Genomic DNA, 21,044 nt, shown 5'->3' with positions numbered 1-21,044 from the left:
GACGCACCAGGTATGTGATTTGGACGTGGTTAAAGAGGTGGCGCTCAGTTTGAGAGTGCCTGCAAACATCCTCGTCCCACATATCTGCCTGAGTAGTAACATCACCACTGAAACTATATTAAAAAAAACTAAAATAAAAAACACTCCATCTGGCAGTGCCTGAATAGAGTCAAAGCTGAGTGGTGGAGAGAGCTTTCAACATATAGTTCCGAGTCCCACCCTGGATAAATAGGTGGTAGTCTGTGTAACTAACGAAAACTGCTGTTGAGCATTAAAGTAGGGATGGCGACATCTACCTACTGACCACAGAGGAACCCTTGTTTGTAACTACTGTTACATTGGTGGTTGTTGGGGAAGAGTGCTCATTATATTGGTGATTAGTGAATTGCCTCCATATGTTGGGGGGGGGGGGGGTGGTGGTAAGTGGGAATAATGCACCTAACATAAGTGGTCACGTAAAAATGCCACCCCCCCCAAGATATTTGGTGATCCAAATTTGCCACCAAATATCTTGGGGGGGGGGGGCATTTTTACGTGACCACTTATGTTAGGTGCATTATTCCCACTTACACCCCCCCCCCCCCCAACATATGGAGGCAATTCACTAATCGCCAATATTATGTCTCCAAGAGGCAGAAGCTCCACTGGCTTTGTGGAGTGGTGTTGGTGCCAGAACTATGCAAGTGCCATCAGGAGGTAGTTTTACCCACCACTACTCAAGGAACTTCTGGAAGCCCAAGTTGAGAGAGACTGTTTTTTTTAATGGACGTGCCATTCGTTTATGTGAACACTTTAGAACAGGGATCTCAAACTGGCGGCCCTCCAGCTGTTGCAAAACTACAAGTCCCATGAGGCATTGCAAGGCTGACAGTTACAATCATGGTTACCACAGCCAGAGGCATGATGGGACTTGTAGTTTTGTAACAGCTGGAGGGCCGCTAGTTTGAGACCTCTGCTTTAGAACCCATCATTTAAAGTTGTGTGCCTGATAGAAGTTTGTTGATGAATACATAGATTTTTTTTATATTTTACTTACCAATAGGGATGTAGATGACATTAACATACTAGATTAAAACATTGTGTCTGTTGCTAGTCTTTTAAATAGCTACAACTCCAGGTGGATCTAGTGATGAAGCCAAGAGTTTCCTACCCAGGAGCTCACTTTTGTGATGTCTTTCTTGGGCCCGCTGGCTTGTTATATCGCGTATTGGTGTTTTGTGGTGTGCAATGGAGATGGTCGGCAGTAAATAGACACTTGGTGGTGTGATATGGGTTTTTATTTGCAGTGAGCTGTTCAGTCGTGTCTTTCCATATAACATTTTATAATACAGTGGTGCATTAATCAGCTGCCTAAGTTCGTCATCTCCCTGAATCTTATCTGCCAATCATTCCATGACACCTCCTCACACACCCATCAGCACTTCCCATCGTCAACTCATACTACCTTTATAATAGTCCAGCAAGTCTGTGATGCTGGGCTGACCCAAGTCATCAAAGCAGCCCTCATGTAAGACCAATGTTTGAGCCTCCAAAGCAACTATCGGCCAAGAAAAAAAAAACAAATTAATTCATTGTATATCGACTGTGAGCTGTGTCCAGGTCTTCATGGCCATGAGAGGGGTCCCAGCACCCATTTTGACGTATATCTAGTATAAAAGAGCCCCTGTGCAATGGCCTAAGAACAGACGCCTTGTATGTAAATCTCACAGAGGGCCTCTGCTCATTGGAGAAGAGGCAGCAGGCAGAAACTGATGGAAGCCCCAATATATATTTAAGCTACGTATCATTTTGTACTTATACCCATAAGGCTGCTGTTATGGCCGTGTGCCAGGCCTCTGGTGGCACCATGACATTGACAGGGCAGACTATGATTTAATTTTTGAAGTTCTTTATGATTGTTATATGTATGGCATGGTTCATCATTTGACAAGTTGGTGATCTGCCAATAATAGATTCATGCTGGATATGCCACTGTTTTGTCTGCTGCCTGCTCGTCCAGGTCAGAGAAACAAAGGATAAAGAAGACAGTGCTTGAACATTCAAAAGGAAGTCATGGCCCTGATTATTTCTCTTTTTCCCTCTTGACAGGCCTCCTTTTTAGGCCTAATGCCCATAGATGCCTAAAAATGCTATATTTTTTTTGTTTTAACTTATCTAAATGTAGCGTCTTGTTTTTAATGGGCCTGTACACACAGACATGTAAACTTGCACTAGGATAGATAAATTGGGGAGTTGCATCGCTGGACAGTATTTTATGTACATTCCAACTATTTTTGTCCCCCCCCCCCCCAATAGCCAGAAATGTGTCTTCTGTGTCCCCTTTCTGACTTGACTTCATATTGTCACTTGCTTTTCTCTGCCTTCATGGCGAAGCAGTGGCCAATAAGGGTGCCGTGTTTGGCACTTCACCGTCAAGTCAAGAGACAGTCTGCTACCCACTAACAGTAAACTAAATCCGAGAGGGGCACTAAATATATTTTGTTCAGCCTACCTCAAGAAAAACCTGTCAGTAGAGAAATACAAGATGTTCTAGTGCTGAGCCCCTTTAGAAAATGCTAGTTCCTTGCTTGTCTATGGCACCAATACCTCCCAACTGACCTGGAACTAACAAGCAGATCCAAAATTAGTCATAACGCCAAATCTACACGTCTAGAAGAAGGCAGCAATAGAAGCGTTCCTGATGGCAGATTGTCTTTAATGCAACCCGCTATATCAATATGTCCCAGTAAAGGCATGCCTATCCAAGAAGAATGCAAATACTCAACTTTTCTGCAGCACCGACTGTCCTGATCGGGAGAAGGGATCCCCATTAGTCTGCTGGGAAACTGACACTTACTGGACTGAAGGCCTCCTGAGTGTCACACAGACCTCCACAGCACTACTGTATCATGTAGTAGTTTGTAGTCTTACTTCCTCTGCCTACCAACTACTATAATGCAGCAAGAGCTGTGGGGAACCCATGAGATAGGAGAGCGAGATTTGCAGGATTGCCAAGCTTCTGGGTTGGCTGTAGATTCCTTCCTCTACCAACTACTACACGGTTACAGCAGTGACAGTCAGAGTTCAATGGGAAGAACCAAAACCCACAAGCATTGCTTTTTCCATTTAGTGGGGGCCACAGTTTTTTTTTTTTTTTTTTTTTTGTCCTTCCAACCTCAATGTCACTGCTATAGCCAAAAGGTGGATGCAAGTCAGAGGGAGAAACCAGTGAGATACCTTTCCAATCTCAAAAGGTCCCCTAGAAGTTCCCCTACAGCAGTGATGGCGAACCTTGGCACCCCAGATGTTTTGGAACTACATTTCCCATGATGCTCAGGCATTCTTCAGTGTAGTGGAGCATCATGGGAAATGTAGGTCCAAAACATCTGGGGTGCCAAGGTTCGCCATCACTGCCCTACAGCTTTCGCTTGTTCATCTTACTGACCTCCACGTCACTACTGTATCTTATGGTAGATGTAAGTCGAAGGGAGAAACCACAGGGAATTGTGGATGATCTAGGAGATTGTAAAATAACACTTACAGGGTTACCTACCTTCTGGGTTTCTCCACAGCGCTCTGTGCCTTTTTTCCCCCCCTCTGCCTTTGATCTACTACAGGATACAGCAGTGACATGGGGGGGTTTAGGGAGAAGAAACAGTGAAAATTTCCTGGGTCCCCCATAGCTATCAGTCCTGCAGGTGTCTGTTTGCCAATAAACTTCAGGGGATCCCTTCTCAGGATCATAACCACATTGGTCAGCAGGAAAGGCAACTATCTATGTTCATCTTTTAATCCTAGGTTCACACCTATTTGCACCTACTTTCGGGCATAGACTCCCACGGGAGTCTACGCATTTTGCCATCCCATCGCGCTGTCTGCTGGGACACACAGCAGGGAGCATTCAGATTACGCAGCCAGACTCGCACATGCGCAGTAGGGAACCGGGAAGTGACGCTGCAAGGCTTAATTTCCCGATTCCCTTACCAAAGATGGCGGCGGCAGCAGCAGCATCTGAGTGCCGATTCGGCCTCAGGTGCCGACACCGCTGGACTCTAGGACAGGTGAGAGTCCTTATTTTAAAAGTCAGCAGCTGAAGTATTTGTAGCTGCTGACTTTAAAAAAAAAAAAAAAAAAAAAATTCACGGTACTCAAACTTTAAACGCAAAACGTGCTTGAATGGCCGAATAGATGTGAAACTAGTCTAAAGGAATGCCTTTGTTGGAAGGTTTTGATACAGTGATAGGGTTGCTTTTAAAGTTAGCGTTTAGGAGAGAAATACAGGAGCCGCTGTTGCCGACTTGCCTGAAGGTTCCATAGGCTGTCTGTCTGATTTTGGCTTTGTTACCTATTGGAGTTGCTGACCTTGAGCATGTATGCAGGCTGGAAATTTACTAGCTGCATGCTGGCTCCAGGTCAATGACTTTCCAGATAGAGAAGTCGGGACAGCGCTGGAACTTGCACCTTAAAAAAAAAAAAAGTCAACAATGGCAGTTGCCATTGTTCTGTCATTCTAAGGTTACTTTATGTAAGAACCTATCTCCATCCTAAAAGGCACAAACCCCCTTCTTAAAAAGAAAAAAACTCTCCCTTGTGCTTAATCATATGTATTAAGTAATAATGGTTTAAACAGAACTTTTGTTCAGAAAAGGAACAGAAAACTATGTTCGGGGTAAGTGCAGGGGGGTGATTTTCTGGGGAAGCAAAATGCACAAGATCTGCCCTAGTCTGATCAATGCTACAAGCAGCAAGAGCGCCCCCCAAAGGTGGGGGCCAAAACTCCAGGCAAACAGCTAAAACGCACACCGTTTCAGTTGGCTGATGATTTGCGTTTGAGTTTAGCCAGTGTTGTGGCCTCGCTTTTTACTACTAAAATTATTGAGCACTCCTCAGTCACCAGTCTGTGATTGGAAGCACACAGATGCTCGCTTATTCTATAAAGTATGATCGTGCGCTGACAGTGCCACGCCGGCCCTTTAGACCCCATTCACGTTATACAGTGTGTTCTTACAACTGAAGCAGCCAGTTCACTTGAATGGGCTGCCAGAGCACCTAAACACATGGAAAATGGACATACACTAATAATAAAGAGCCCTATAATGCAGAGGTTTCACATCTGTGTGTTGTGCTACTTGATTGTGTTTTTAAAATGAATGGCACCTCAACACAACGTATATAACTCAGTCCCATTTGTTACCCTTTTGCCACCACAGCCGTTTTTTTTTGTACACATTAACCACTTCAATACCGGGCACTTAAACACCTTCCTTCCCAGCCCAATTTTCAGATTTCATCGCTCTCGCACTTTCAATGACAATTGCGCGGTCATGCTACACTGTACCCAAATGAAATTTTTTATCATTTTGTTCGCACAAATAGAGCTTTATTTTGGTGGTATTTATTCACGACTCAGTTTTTTTATTTTTTGCGATATAAGCGCAAAAAAAGCAGAAATTTGGAAAAAAAACTATTTTCTTTTTTCTATTTTAAAAGAAATCCAATAAAATCAAATTTTGTCATAAATTTAAGCCAAAATGTTTTCTGCTACATGTTTTTGGTAAAAAAAAAAAATTCTGTTAAGTGTATAATAATTGGTTTGTGTGATCACGGACATATGTACGCAAATGATCATGTACAGATGTGTGCAGATAATCATTGGAACATGTGATTTTAGTGGGACATCTTTTTATTATTTGGGGACATGTGTATTGTGGTGACATGTGTGTTTACACTGTAGGTTTACACTAGACTGGTGATCAGTTAGTAAAAAGCTGTAAAAACAGCTCATACTCACTGATCACCAGCCGGCTGCAGCGATCTGCTCTCCTCTCCTCTCCTCAGCGAAAACTTCCGTGTGAGGAGAGGAGAGCCGATTGCCTAGCAACCGGCTGTTTGTTTACATCACATGATGGCTGTGATTGGACACGGCTGTCATGTGATCAGGAGGGCCAATCGCAGAGCCCTCCTGCCGATCCGAGATGCGCCGTGTCCGGGTGACACGAGTACATCGGGATCGCACCGCCGCCCGCTCCTTCTGAAGGAAGTTCCTGAACGTCCTCTCAGAAGTAGAGAGCTCCCACCCGGCCGTATATGTACATTGGCCGGGTGGGAAGTGGTTAAAGTGTTTGTAAACCCTTACAACCAACTTTGCCTTAATCTAGGCTTACCTGTAGGTCCAAGAAATATCTCCTAAACCTATACGGTTTAGGAGAGATTTACCCGAAGACAGTCACCGCAGCACGCAGGCGCACTGGGGCAGGCCGCAGATCGCGGCGATATGCCGCCAGTGTCGGCTCCCGTGCACATGCGTGGGAGTGACGTCATCGCAGCTCCGGCGAATCACAGCTCCGGAGCCGCGAGACCCGGAAGTCGCTCCGGGATCCATGGCAGCGGCGAAGAGGAAGACGGAGGACCGCTTCGGGGGCTTCGTTCTCAGGTAAGTTATTCATAATGAGCTAGTATGCTATGCATACTAGCTTATTATGCCTTTGCCTTACAGGGTTTGCTTTTAAAAAAAAAAAAAAAAGTTGCACATTTTTAAGCTCAAATTACAATTAATGGCCCTAAAATAAGGGTGCTCTCACTTTGACATGCATGGCAATACCCAATACATTTGGTTTAATTGAAGTGTGAATTTGCATACGTGGACTTTTTCTTTTGGGGTTTCTTAAATTTTATTTAACTGTAAATAACTTTTTTTTTTTACTTTATTGCCATAACAAGGGGGCTGACAAAAAAAATAAGAAGAACCTGTCACTTGCACTATTCTATAACCTAATGTCACCTCTGCACTCTTTTTGAAACTAAACAAGTACAGATTATTCTCAATTAAGTTCTTCCCCTGTCCCAGATCCCAGGGACTGACGGCTGTGAACCCAGAAGTGATCAAAGCCTAATGATTCCAGGTTCATTCTAGGTCAGTGATGGCGAACCTCGGCACCCCAGCTGTTTTGGAACTACATTTCCCATGATGCTCCACTACAATGCAAGGTACCAGAGCATCATGGGAAATGTAGTTCCAAAACATCTGGAGTGCCAAGGTTCGCCATCACTGTTCTAGGTAGAGGAGATCATCAAACATGTAGGCTCTCTCTGCTCTGCCAGCTACCACCTGGAATACATGAGCCTAGGATACATGGGGAAAGCAAATTATCCCACATGCAGAAATGATTGGGTGGCTGTAAGGCTCCATTCACACTTGGTGACTTTAGCATGCAACTTGGATGGGACTTGTTGTCTCTCTGCAAAGTTGGACCCACTGTTGCATGAATAACATTCAGGTACCACTTTCATGCAACTTTTCAGTGTTAACATTGAAGTCTGTGACCCTCACTTTGGATGAAAGCTGGACTAAAGTAGAGCATGAACTGCTTTAAAAGTTGCTGTGACTTTACAACTCCTTTTAAGTCTCATGGTTTTTCACCTTAACCACTTACGGACCACCCGGCGTCATTATACGGTAGCTAGCTGCCATAACTCAGATTATCCTCTTCTTCAGATAAAAGTGGTCTCAGTGGCGGATTCGCCACACGATCACTTTTAATTGGCGGTGGCGGAGCGTGCTCTCTGCCATTTACCGGAGGGAGTCAGTGAGCGATTGGCTCCATGCTCCTGCTTGGTATGGAGAGGGGAAGATGGCCCCCACCAGGCTCCATACCAATGCAGGATGGACGCGACGTGAAAACATTTCCGGTCATAGCTCTTAAAGCAACGACTTTTTATTTTTTTTTGCATTTTAGTGTAAATATGAGAGCAGAGGTCTTTTTGACCCCAGATCTCATATTTAAAGAGGTCCTGTCATGCTTTTTTTAATTACAAGAAATGTTTACATTCCTTGTAATAGGAATAAAACTGACAATTAAAAAAAAAAAAAAAAAGAACAGTGTAAAAATAAATAAGGGGAAAAAAAGTAAAACGTGCCCTGCCAAGCTTGCGTGCAGAAGAGAACGCATACGTGAGTGGCGCCCACATTTGAAAGCGGTTTTTAAACCACACATGTATCACCGCGATTGTTATAGTGATAATGCCAGCACTAGACCTCCTCTGTAACTCAAAACATGGAACCTGTAGAATTTTTTTAGACGTCACCTGTGGAGGTTTTTAAGGGTAAAAGTTTGTTGCCATTCCACAAGTGGGCGCAACTTAGCATGACATGTTGGGTATCAATTTACTCGGTGTAAAATTATCTTTCACAATATTTAAAAAAAGAAAAAATTGGGCTAACTTTACTGTTGTATTATTTTTTAATTCAAAAAAAGTATTTTTTCCAAAAAGAGTGTGCTTGTAAGACCGCTGCGCAAATCCGGTGTGACAGAAAGTATTGCAATGACTGCCATTTTATTCCCTAGGGCCGTGATGGCGAACCTTGGCACCCCAGATGTTTTGGAACTACATTTCCCATGATGCTCATGCAATCTGCAGTGTAGTCGAGTATCATGGGAAATGTAGTTCCAAAACATCTGGGGTGCCAAGGTTCGCCATCACTGCCCTAGGGTGTTAGAAAATAAAAATATATAATGTTTGGGGGTTCTAAAGTAATTTTCTATCAAAAAATCACCCCAAAAAACATGCTTTTAACTTATAAACAACAAGTTTGAAAAATAGGCCCAAGTCTTAAAGTGGCTAATGCATTCTATGCATTAAGGTGAAAAACCTTCTGTGGTGCAGCAGCCCCCTTTTTCTTACCCGAACCCGATCTCTCCAGCCATGAGCACGAGACCTGGTCTCGGGCTCATCGGACAGATTGATAGCAGCAGGAGCCATTGGCTTCTGCTGCTGCCAATCACATCCAGTGACCCAGAGGGTGGATCCGAGTCCTACTGTCTGTGTCAATGGATGCAGCAGCAGGACTTGGGAGCGTGCCCACACAGGTGCCCCATGGAATGAGGCTCTCCATGGGGGGCATTCGATAAGGAGCCAGTAGCGCTGCCAGGGGACCCCAGAAAAGGAGGAAAACCCTTGCACAGAACAGGTAAGTATGACATACTTTAGGTCATACATATATGACTGGTTATCAATGAAAAAGATGGGGTATGACTAGTCATGCAACTTTTGATGTCCAAAAGCTACATAACAAGTCGCACAAGTGTGAATGGGGTGTAAAGCTGAATCACCTCCAGAAGAAAGCAGTTGGCGATGAAAATGTAAACCAACTCCTGCCTGCTTTAGCTGCCAGGAGTGTGTGTACAGGCTGGCACTGCTGCCGACTTACGATATCCTCATTGTTGTGGGTGGAAATTTACCTGAAAGCTTTCACACTTTTGCTGATCTGCCGCATTCATTTGTATTTACTTATCAGCCTAGGGCACAGATTGCATTTTGCAGTCCAGAATCACCGTTAGAAAACAGACCTTCCACCCCCACCCAAGTAACCGGATTCCATTACTTGGCTGATAACTCGCACAATTGGCTGAGTTGTGAGTTGGCACATAACTTGCAAACAGCCATTAAGAATTCCAAATAAAAATTGTAAAAAAATATTAATAATAATAAAAAAAAAAAAGTGGCATGCAAAATTCTCCTCCGACTCCTCCGCTGCAAAGGAGGAAGGGGCGGAGAGGAAGAGGAGGAGCTGTGCTCTAGAAAAGGCAACCTCCTATTTGTAAACCGTCTCCAAATAGAAACGCTATTATAAATATTAACATATAAAACAGGACAATAAATTACATGACTACACACAGCACAAACACAGACCTGTGAGTTTAGTGTCCCTTTAACTGTTCCTGTAGCCCGCTCTTCTGCTCCAGCTGATCCGTCTCTCTTCCCATTGTGCCCGTCCCCTCACCTCCTTAATCCAACCTCTCCTATCCACGCAGTGTCACACGAGCAGGAAAATCAAACCGCGGCCCATGGCGTCACTACTGGGCTCATGATTGCCTCCTTATTTAACCTTGTATTATTAATGCACATGCATTGTGGTGTGCTGCAGCCTACTGTATTAGTGCACTGGGGTGTATTTTTACTTAGTGTGACGTACAGAGGTCACAGGGACCTCACTTTTCTGCTTGAAAGTCAAGGGTGAAAGGGCAGCTAAAGCCTGATCTGCCTTCCAGGTTTAAAGAGGAAGTAAACCCTGATGGGTTTTACTTCCTCTTTGTTTACCTGCAAAGGTAAAGCATAATGGGCTACTGTGCATCGCATAGTAGCCCATTATGTGCCACTTACCTGACACAGGAGCCAGCGATGTCACTGCTGTCCCTTCTTCCACGAAGCGTCCATCTTCCTTCCGGGTATCGTGGCTCCAGCGATGTGATTGGTCGGAGCCACGATGTTACTCCTGCGCATGTGTGCAGGAGCCGCCACTAATGGCACGATCGCCATTAGCAGCGGCACACTCAGTGTGCCTGCGAGCCGCTGTCTACGCCGCATGCACCGTAGACAGCATTGCCTATCTTTTGCAAATATCTCCTAAACCGTGTAGGTTTAGGAGATATTACTTGGACCTACAGGTGAGCCTTAATCTAGGCTTGCATGAAGGTAAAAGTGGTCTGCAAGGGTTTACAACCACTTTAAGGCAGCATCCAATAATGAAGCCACCATTAAAGAGGTTCTAAAGGCTTAAGGTTGTTTTTTTTCTTAAAGGTAAAAAAAAAAAAAAAAAAACACACCTTTGCCGTGCAGCAGCCCCTTCCAAATACTTACTTGTGCCCCATCACAATCCAGCAATGTGTACAAGAGCCTCATCTCTCTGAGGACTTTGCTGCCTCATTATCTGAAGCATTGGCTCCCGCTGCTGTCAATCACATCCAGTGATCCAACGAGAAGAGAGAGGGGGCGAGGCAGAGACACAACTCTCTGTGTAAATGGACACGCAGAGAAGCAGCTCAGGAGGGAGCCTGTTTGGGTGTCCCAACTGCAGGCTGCTTACTCTGGGGGCAGGAGGAATGGGCCCAGAGTGCCGGCGGGGAACCTAAGAGGAGGAGAATCGGGGCTGCTCTGTGCAAAAAACGCTGCACAGAGCAGGTAAGTATAACATGTTTGTTATTTAAAAAATAATAAATTGCCTTTAATAGCACTTTAATAGATAAGTGCAAAGTGCCCTTCTTGCTCCTTCCCGAACCCAACCTGCAATCCCACAGATGTATACTTATCTCGAATGGACAGCCAGGGGACCCCTCTTTGTTTACATCCAGCGCCACAATTCTTCACCGCCCTGATATACATTTGTATAGGAATGTCCGGCCTTGGGACACAACCTTATCCAAGTCTATGGTGGATTAATATGCAGGCACGACCAGAACACTAAAGACTTGTGATGCTGAATATAAACAAACAGCAGAACTGTCAGATCAGGGTTAGCATGCATTTTTGGAGGATGATTTAGGTTAGCTCAAGGGGAATAAAACTTGTCATCATGGTTGTTTATGTTCCACCTAAAGGATGTTATTTAATGCCACCATATATGTTCAGCTAGGAGACGGGACAGTTTTGTCAGTCTTTAAGTGGAAGTAAACTCCCCTATCGTTTTCAGCCAAGGAAGCTGCCATCTTTGCCTCTGTTTAATCTTCAATTGCTATGGTGCTGCACATGTGATTCGTTATGACACCAGCCATTGGATGGTTTGATAGTTTGGCTGAGAGCACAGCCAATGTGCAGTTAGCATTCCCGGCATGCCTTTTTTTTTTTTAACTGTTTAAATCCATGGGTTTACTTCCACTTTTAGGTCAGTGGTTCTCACCTCCTGTCCTCGGGACCCACCAACAGGCAAGATTTTAAGTATTACCTTGGGAGGATGGAGACTAGAATACTGCAATCACTGAGCAGAAAATGATATCACCTGTCATGTATTCCAGTTAACTTGCAAACCTGGCCTGTTAGTGGGTCCCGAGGACAGGAGTTGAGAACCACTGTTTTAGGTGATCCCCAACTCCTGGGTTTCCTATACACCAGGGATATGCAATTAGTGAACCTCCCAGCTGTTGCAAAACTACAAGTTCCATCATGCCTCTGTCTCTGGGTGTCATGCTTGCACTGTCAGGGTCTTGCTATGTCTCATGGGACTTGTAGTTCTGCAACAGCTGGAGGTCCGCTAGTTGCATATCCCTGCTATACACTATTGGCAGCCCTTGTTGCCCCTCCGAAAAGTGATCCATAGTGGTTGACAGGCAGCTGGGAGTCTATTTCTTGCCTTCTCAGTGTATGTTTTAACCCTGAAAGCCTGTATCACTGTTGCAGCGTTGTCCTATTCACTTGAATTGGTTGTGTGCAGAGGCAGTACTGCCCCCACTGACCGCAACAGGGGGGTATCATTTTTAATGCAGCATGTATACAACCCCTCTGGCCTCTGCGTTAGGATACGGGGAGTGGTAAAAATGTAACTCAACCAACTATTTATACCACCCCCCAGCCACAGGTGTGAACTGGCCCTGACAGTAGAGAGGCAAGCTGGTCATACCCTGTTAGCCCCATTGGGATGAAGCAGAGAACGTGATCAATTTCCCTCTATCATGCTAAACAGCACAGATGGAGGAAAATCCCCTGTTGGCTATTGTATTCAGACAGCTGCTGCTCCTGCTCCTGCTGGAATTTCCAAACAATGCCTGCACCTGATAAGGGGGGGGGTCTTGAATTGCAGCAAAACCACGTTGATTCAAAAAGTGACAGTGGCTGCCGGGGAGGGGAACCCCTGCATGCTGTCCTAAATTCAGGCTTAACATTTTGCTATAAGGAGAATTAGCATTTAAAATGGAACTAAACTCTCCTATCCTTTTTAGACAAGGAAGCCGCCATATTGGCTTCTGTTTTATCAGCAAATGCCATGGTGCTGCACATGTGATCAGTTATGACACCAGCCACTTGATGGTTTGACAGTTTGGTTGAGGACATAAGCAAAATGTGAGTTAGCGTTCTAAGCATTTTTTTGAAGCCGTTAAATTGATGGGCTTAGTTCTGCTTTAGGCAAGTGAAGCATCATCATGACATCCACAGAACTGGAACCTTCTAAAGGAGAAAGGCTGCACTTCTTTGAAAGGCACTGAAGTTTTCCTGCTCATGTAGCACTACATTCTGTATGATAAAGCTGCCACTGTCCCACGTCCCTCATTTCTCACTACCCTAACCTACATCGTCACTCCCGCTCATACCCTCAGCTGGAGCCATGCACACACACACACTCCCCCATCTATCATGCCACCATCCAACGTTCCACCACAATCTACACTTCTGTGACATAAGTCACACGGTACCACTATCCTTCCACGGTGACCGACTGACCTGCCATTGACGCCGAGAGACCACTCACCTGTGGCAGATCACCTCCCACCTCTACATCGTCACCATATCATAAAGACAGGGCATATCATATCACTCATTACAGTCGCCAGTCTCTAGTACTTGTGGCACTGTGACGTGTGGCAAAATTATATGGCAACATAGTGTAAAAAAACTAAAAAAAATGAAAAATAAAACCAAAAACATAACACATACAAAACTTTAAAATGCAAAATTGAAAATTCAGGAATCTCAAATGCTAATAGGCTCTGGCCAGCGCTATGCACATCAGCAAAATGGATTACATGACGCTTACTGCAGGGGATGGATGGATGGGGTAACGCTTAGGCCACCAGTTTAGCCATTCTCAGTATGCACAATTAAAAGAGGATTTCCATAAAAATAAAAAATAAAATAATAATTCTGATCTGGTTACTTTTTACCGGGCTGTTCTTTCCCCAAAATGCATTCCTTAAATTTTGGCAACATGAGATAGGCTTTGGCTACTAAATGGTTCTTTAATGCAGTATGTCACCCCGGGGGAATAGTCTACACCACTAGCACTACAAATGTGAAATGCTAAATTTGGCTTTTCAGCCAAGCTACCATTATCACCAGCCTAGTTAGAAACCAACCAAATGTCACTTTCTGGGCTTGGTTTAAAATGCGTGCCAATGTGCAAATGATGAGTGTGCTGTAAAGTGGTGCTGGTGGGCACAAACTGCACGGATAGCCCAACTACGAGTTGCAGGGAAAAAAAAATTTCCTCGATTACTCCATCAACACAGACAGCGCCGATGTGGGAATCTCCCCTGCCAAGCCATTGTCTTCTCCCAGTGGGGGAAGCCAGTGATTATTGCTAACAGCCGCTAGTAATAAATCGCAAATAAAATCCGGCAGGCTGGTCATTCGATTAACTTGCTACATTCAGCCTGCCCATACATGGTACGAATCTCTAGCTCGAAATTCAAACCATCTATGGCTGGCATTAGTTCTGACAGAACACTTTTTGTGGCAACCTGAATGAAGCCCATGGCTAGGAAGGGGAAGAATCCACCCAGAGTGTTTTTTTTTTTTTCATGGAAATCACTTTTAAAAAGTGTGGCGGTGCAGCATTTGGCACAAACTTTGTGTAGATCAGGACAATCTGTGCACTGACATACATACTGAAAAGGTTAAGACATAAATAAAACAAATATGTAAAAAAAAAAAAAAAAATGAAAGTCCACAAGTACAAGTGACCTGGGGTTACAGTCACCTCGGAAATGCTGAAGATGAGGTTCCCCTCCCTACAGGGGTGGATGAGAGACCACCGAGTCTCTGGTCTCGAAGAAACCACGTATGCAGAAGAGGCCGCCATCTTGTGTAATAATGAAGAAGCCCCTGAAGGGGTAATGATAAGCGAATGAATCTTGGGTAGACCCTGTTTATCCTTCAGGCATTTACATTCATAAACCCGGCTCCCCATTGTACCTTCTGGTAGAAGAAGGGAACACCATCTACCTAGAAGACACCGGGAGATGCCATGGGATGCAAAGTGTATAAAGCCACAGAACCGGTGTGTATTACTGTCTTATTAGGGTGGATGTGTGGAAACCGGTCCCTGAAGGACTGCTCCGATATACCTTGCGGCAAGGACCTGTCACGTTTGGGGGTAATTCAGTCTCAGTTCATCAGAAACCATAACCGGTCAGTGCAAATGCCCCATAAGCAGCCACCTTTACCATTGCAGCAATCCGGTAGACATCCAGGGCCAAAGTGTCCTCGTAGGGGAGAGATCCATTGGTGAAGTTTTGTTGGACCCAATGGATTCCCTCAGTCATCCATGAGTGCAAAAAGCCAGCGAACAGCCCTGAACCACCATTATGCAAAGCGCAGTGATAAGTAAAGTCCATAGGTCAGTGCCCACTTTGGCCTGTAAACAATGAAGTATAGACCAGGGATGGCAGAGAGTCCATAATTCTCTGTTACCGATTGACATTCAGCAGCGGTCCTTAGCAGATTCGTTGGGACCATAAAAGTTCTCAGTACAGGGAACTGCAGAGTTGGCAGAAGACCCTCAGGGATATATAGAAAGCAAGCAAAAAGTTTTTTTTTTTGTGGGGGGGGGGACATTAACAGAACAAAGCCTGGGTGTTTTACAAACAGCTGGGCAGGGCAGCAAAGGTCATTTGTGCTAAGAAGGAGCTGTTTGGCAGGAGGACAGAAGGTTACAGCCGTTTGTACACATCGCATCTGGCACTAGGACGAGCAGCTGGCACTGGCGGCTTAGAACAGACAAAGAGGAAACACCACTTCGGGCTGAATATAGCGCTGGGCAGAGAGCTTGAAGACATCTCGGGCATGGCAAGGACAGTATGGTATGGTGCCAGCTGAGTCTCCTGTCCCTAAATTCGATTACTGGAGATACCGGTACACCTTGAAACAGTGGTTTCCTGAATCGGCCACCACCACATGACCTTCAGAGGTGAGGGCCAGACCTTGAGGCCCGTACAGAGGGTCTGCCATGGTGTTTATGTAGGACAAGAAGGAGCCAGAACTGTCAAACACCTGCATGGAGGATGAAGGAAAAAGTGAAAAGAGGTTATTAGCTTCTTGGTAGCATCCACAGACCTTTCCAAGCTAAATTCTACTTGAAGGTTTTATGAGCATTTAATTTTGCCCATCCTGGCACCAATCACAGTGGGTAGCAGCTAATACTTAGCCAAAAGATAAACTCAAAGAACAAAAAAAACAAAAAACAAATATGCAAACCCCCCCCCCCCCCCCCCCCATAAAAGAAGAAGAGGTGAGCACAGCTTTGGTCCAAACTTGGGTATAGACCTAACACAGAAGAAAGCGGTCACTCCCCCAATGCCACCTTATCAACTGTGGCCTAGGCAATCCTCTCTCGGTAGCTGCATCTACATGGGGATGCTTCAGATATCATTGACCCAATATGGACAATGCCATTGACCTATTATATAGCCCAAGTTCGAACCAAACCCAAGCTCATCTCGAATGCTCACCTGTCCTACAGTAGGTGCTCCAGCAAGTAAAATAGAGCCCACATCATTTCCTTGCTGGAGGATGCGTAGCATCATTCAGTCCTTTCCTCTCCAGCCTGGCTGCCCCTGCCATGTCCCTTTTGGCGATTTCAGTTCTTGCAATCATAGATTGCACAACATCACACGTGTGTATTACCTAGGACAGTCTGGATGCAACTTTAAACCTTGTGCACACAGGACATTTTTTTTTCTCTCCTTTGATCCAGGGGAGAAAAAGAAAGTGCTGTTAAATATGCACCTAATGTTTCAGTGCACCAAAATGTCTGGGCATTCATTCATTCCACTGGCCAAAATATTAATTTATTCTGGACATCGGAATAAATGAGCGTTCAAGCTCTAAAATGTGCCCAGCACTTAAAGGTGTTGTAAAGTTATTATTATTATATATTTTTTTTAAACAACAAACTTGTTATACTTACCTCCACTGTGCAGCTCGTTTTGCACAGAGTGGCCCCGAACCTGGTCTTCTGGGGTCCCTCGGCGGCTGTCTCTGCTTCCTCCTGCAAGTACTTCTCACGTTCATGTGAGCTCCCTCGCATGGTGAGAAGCACTTGCGGGCGCGCTCCCGTGATCCAGCTGGCGGCTATAGCCGCTCACTGTATCACTCGGCCCCGCCTCCGGTGCGCCACGTCACTGGATGTGATTGACAGCAGCGCGAGCCAATGGCTGCGCTGCTTTCAATCCATCCAATCAGCGGCCAGGCTGAGCGGCGAAGAGGACGTCGGGGGCAAGCGCGGGACTTTCGAGGGGTCAGGTAAGTAAAAACGGGGGGACTGGGGGCGCCGGCACTGCGAGATGTTTTTTCACCTTAATGCATTGAATGCATTAAGGTGAAAAAATATTTACCTTTACAACCCCTTTAATTGCCTTCAGACATGTCAAACGTTTTTTTTTTTTGGCGGCAACACGCTCCTCTCCGAAATGCGTTGCCACTGGGATTTTTTTCTGCCTCTAAACACCTGTAAAAACAGCTGTGTGTTCAAGGACACATAGGCTAACTTAGAGGGGCATTTAGAGGAAGAAAAATAAATAAATAAAAAAAAAACGCCCTTAAAAGTGTAATTTTTGTCGCCCAGTATGCATAAAGCAGGGGTCTTCCAACTACGGCCCTCCACTTGTTCAGGAACTACAATTCCCATCATGCCTAGTCATGTCTGTGAATGTCAGAGTTTTACAAGGCCTCATGGGATGTGTAGTTTCGCAACAGCTGGAGGGCCGTAGTTTGAGGATCCCTGGCATAAAGCCTTGACCTGCCTAGGAACACTCACTTCCCCAAATTGATATCCATTCATCAAGGCAGTTTGAAATTTGCAGAACTCCTCCTAAAGAGGAGCTTCAGTCTCCCCTCCGAAAATTAAAAGTAAGTAGCTACAAATACTGAAGGTGCTGACTTTTAATATTAAGACACTTACTTGTCCAGGGATCCAGCGCTGTTCTCACCCAAGCTGATTCTTCAATCAGCTTCAGGTGCAGGCGCCGGCATCCTAGCTAAGGGAAACTGGCAGAAACCTTGCGGCCTCCCAGTTGGTTTCCCACCGCACATGTGGGAGCCGCTCTGCGCTTTGTGAATGGTCCCGCAGTCCTCTGGGACCTGTGATGTGTCCAAGAAGATTGCAGGGGAAGGGGCAACTTATATTCTGAGCGCCGTGGCGATCTGACCAGAAGTGGCAGCGGGCATCTGCTCCCCCACCCAAAAAAGTTGCAAATGTGGCAGAGGAGGGGGAAGATGCAGACAAGTGGACCCCTCTTTTGGGGGAACTTCCGCTTTAAGAGCCAAACCACTGCTTGCAGCAGGGCTGAGGGCTATTGAGGGGAGTACTGAGGCTGGGTGCTGTAATTTTATTTTTTTAGGAAGAAAGTACAGCACCCTGCCAGCCCCCCCCCCCCCCCCCCACACCAGCCATGATCTGACTTTATTGTATAGAGAAGCACAGACACCTGATGCGGTCAGTGGGTATGAATAAGGTAATGAAACAGATCTGGACACATCAACTGAAAAAAAAAAAAAAAGAAGAAGAACCCGCTCCAGGTGTCTACTTCCCAGTGATCTCTCCCCTCCTCCAGGCGTGGGTTGCGGCTCAATATGCAAAAAAAAAAAGTCTGGATGGCAGCACTCCAATTAAAAATAATTTCTTTATTGTTATAATAAATCCACGCAACAAGGATAAAACCACTGACGCGTTTCACACCGTTATAGCATGTGCTTATTCATAGCTGTGAATAAGTACCTGCTATAATGGTGTGAAACGCGTCAGTAGTTTTATCCTTGCTGCATAGATTATACAAATCGTTTTCATTGGAGAGAGGCCATCCGGACCTTTTTGTTCAATTTTTGCATGCAATTAAACAGGTTTTTTTTTAAAAAAAACAGCATGTTGTCAAAATATAAAAACAGATACCCACCCTCATATTTATCATTTGTATCTCCCAAGAGGGAAACTTTTATATTAAAGTTAGGATCCACACTTTACAGAGGTTCTATGACCATGCAGTGTGCCTTTTGTTTGCAGGTTTGCTACCAAACTGTGTTTGACTGCAACCGTTGCAACACTGAAAAGGGAGTAAAACAATATTTCAAAACTTCCTCCCAGGAAACACTCTCACTCTGACCGTTACAAGATCCGCACCTGAATCCGGCTGTTGCCCCAGTCAGCCACAATAATGTTCCCATTAGAATCCACAGCAACACCGGTGGGAGCATTAAACTGACCATTTCCCTCACCGTGCGAGCCAAACTTAAAGAGGAACTCTCCTTCTGCATTGTAAACCTACAAAAGCAAAGAAAAAGGAAATAGGAGGAGAAAACCCACATGTGCGACCAACAGCAATTATTCAAGAGGAATGAAAATACAATTTAATGAACTGCTTCAAGATTTGTGCACCATCACACCTATATGAACTTGTTGGACACCCTATCCCAAAGCCATGGGCATGAATTTATTTTTTATTCCATAATCATTCTTACCTAGGTGAATCCAGCAAAGTCCGATGCTGCATCTGTCCCCCGCTGCCTCTACACTGAGAACCGAGCGATCAAACATCGCTGATGGCTCGGTTCTCTCAGCTCCCCGAGCAGAGAGCTGTTGCCTGTCAGTGAGCAGCTCTTCGCTCTGCCCCCCCCCCCCCCGAGCGCTGAGCTGCGGAGGGACAGGGAGTGGCCGCCTCAGGATCACAGCGGCTCGCTGAGAGGCTAAGACGGGTATCAGTCCAGGCACCTGGTGGATCCAGACTTTATTGTCGCAATGACCCGGTGCCTGGACTGATTCCAGTGACGTCAGCAGAGAGTGGACTTCAGATCACTCTCTGCTGAAAACGGGTCACAGGAGTGAAGCCCAGCCAAACGAACCAAGGCTGGACTTCTCCTTTAAGATTTTGGAATGTGTTTGTGGGAATTTGTGCCCGTTCAGCCATAGGAACATTTGCGAGGTCAGATACCGTTGTTGGATGAGAAGACCTGCCTCACAATTGGCATTTAATTGCAAGTCACGGACGTTAATATGTAGTGGGGCCATAACAGCCTATGCTCCCCAGGGAAGTTTTCTCCAAGCTAGTGGAGTTAGTCTTCGGGAATTTAGTGCCCAATGTTGAGGTCAGGTATTGATATTGGATGAGAAGACCTGAATCACAACTGATGTTCCAACAAAGGTGTTCAGTAGGGTTAAGGTCAGGGCTCTGTGCAGGACACTTGAGTTCTACCACACCAAGCTCCTCAAACCAGGTCTTTATGGAGCTGGCTTTGTACACAGGGGCACAGTCATGCCGACACAGAAAAGGGCCTTCCCCCGAAACCCTAACCACAAGACTGGAAGAACACAATTGTCTACAATGTCTTTGTACGATGTACCAGTATAGCAGTACCATTCAATGGAAACACCTGAATCCAACCATTTGTAGGAGTTTTGGCCATAAAGTGCATCATTCTCATGTATCAATTTGCATGATAAATAACAAACATCATTATAATTCTCAAAATCAAAAGTGTATATATAGACAAAAACACAAATAAATATGTAGTACACCAATGTAAAACAATGAGGACTCTAGCAAAGACTGGTTAGACTTTCCTCAGCAGAGCTATAGGGGAAAAAATAAAATAAAATCCATTGTCCTAGGACACAGGCAAAAAAAAAAAAAAAAATGATATATGGAGGCCAGCTTCTTGCTATGAAGCCTCTTGCTATGGGAGCACACGAGCAGTCTCGTCCCGAGCCTCACTCCCGTGAATGATGTCCATTCACACAAGGAGTGCAGCTCGGCCCTGCTCCCGTCCTTTCCTTGTTGGTTCACTGGCTGTGATTGACAGCAGCAAATGGCTTTTACAGGGAATTACGCATCTTCCTGACAATCACAGCAATCCCCCTGAGAAAGACACGTGATTCCCTGTGTCGACACGCACTGGGGAGGGGACAGAATGGTGTATGCAGAAGCAGCAGCGTTAGGACAACCTGCTGTGATCAAAACGGACCTACAGCTTCCATTGGGTTATAAACTTTTTTGCTGGATATATATTGGTGCGCTATAAGCACCTCAAAATGTGTGAGTACCCTGGATGTTTTTTTTTTTTTTTAATAAATTGTGATTTTAAATGCTAAAACACCATCTAGTTGTCTTCTCTTATATGCATTGCAGATACACTCTCAGAACTGGTCAGGAACCTGCAAGGTCCACATTACACAGAGCCCAGGGGTGGTTCAGCTGGGTGTATTGACCAAACTGGATTATACGGTCACGCTCCTTGAGGTGAGGATAATTACAAAGGAGAGAAGAGGAGGGGAGCACGAGACTGTTGACACTTATTATTAGGTTTGGAAC

General features: G+C 45.2%; 1 protein-coding gene across 1 annotated transcript in view; it reads right to left on the bottom strand.

Annotated features, from left to right (window-relative positions):
* Positions 1-1,259: 1,259 nt before the first annotated feature.
* The window catches only part of TRIM3 (tripartite motif containing 3), a 59,791-nt gene continuing 40,006 nt past the window's right edge, over positions 1,260-21,044 (bottom strand). Inside the window, exons 11-12 of the mRNA XM_077451301.1 lie at positions 18,860-19,000; positions 1,260-15,735 (exon numbers count right to left, since the gene is read on the bottom strand). Of these exons, the coding sequence (XP_077307427.1) occupies positions 15,583-15,735; positions 18,860-19,000 (294 nt within the window). The 3' untranslated portion in view covers positions 1,260-15,582. The remainder of the gene's footprint in view (positions 15,736-18,859; positions 19,001-21,044) is intronic.

This window comes from Lithobates pipiens, unplaced genomic scaffold, assembly GCF_037356315.1.
Source record: "Lithobates pipiens isolate NorthernLeopardFrog02 unplaced genomic scaffold, aLitPip1_a1.2 Scaffold_23, whole genome shotgun sequence".
Taxonomy (NCBI): domain Eukaryota; kingdom Metazoa; phylum Chordata; class Amphibia; order Anura; family Ranidae; genus Lithobates; species Lithobates pipiens.
Note: the sequence above shows the minus strand (reverse complement) of the source record. Positions and strands in the feature narration are given on the sequence as shown.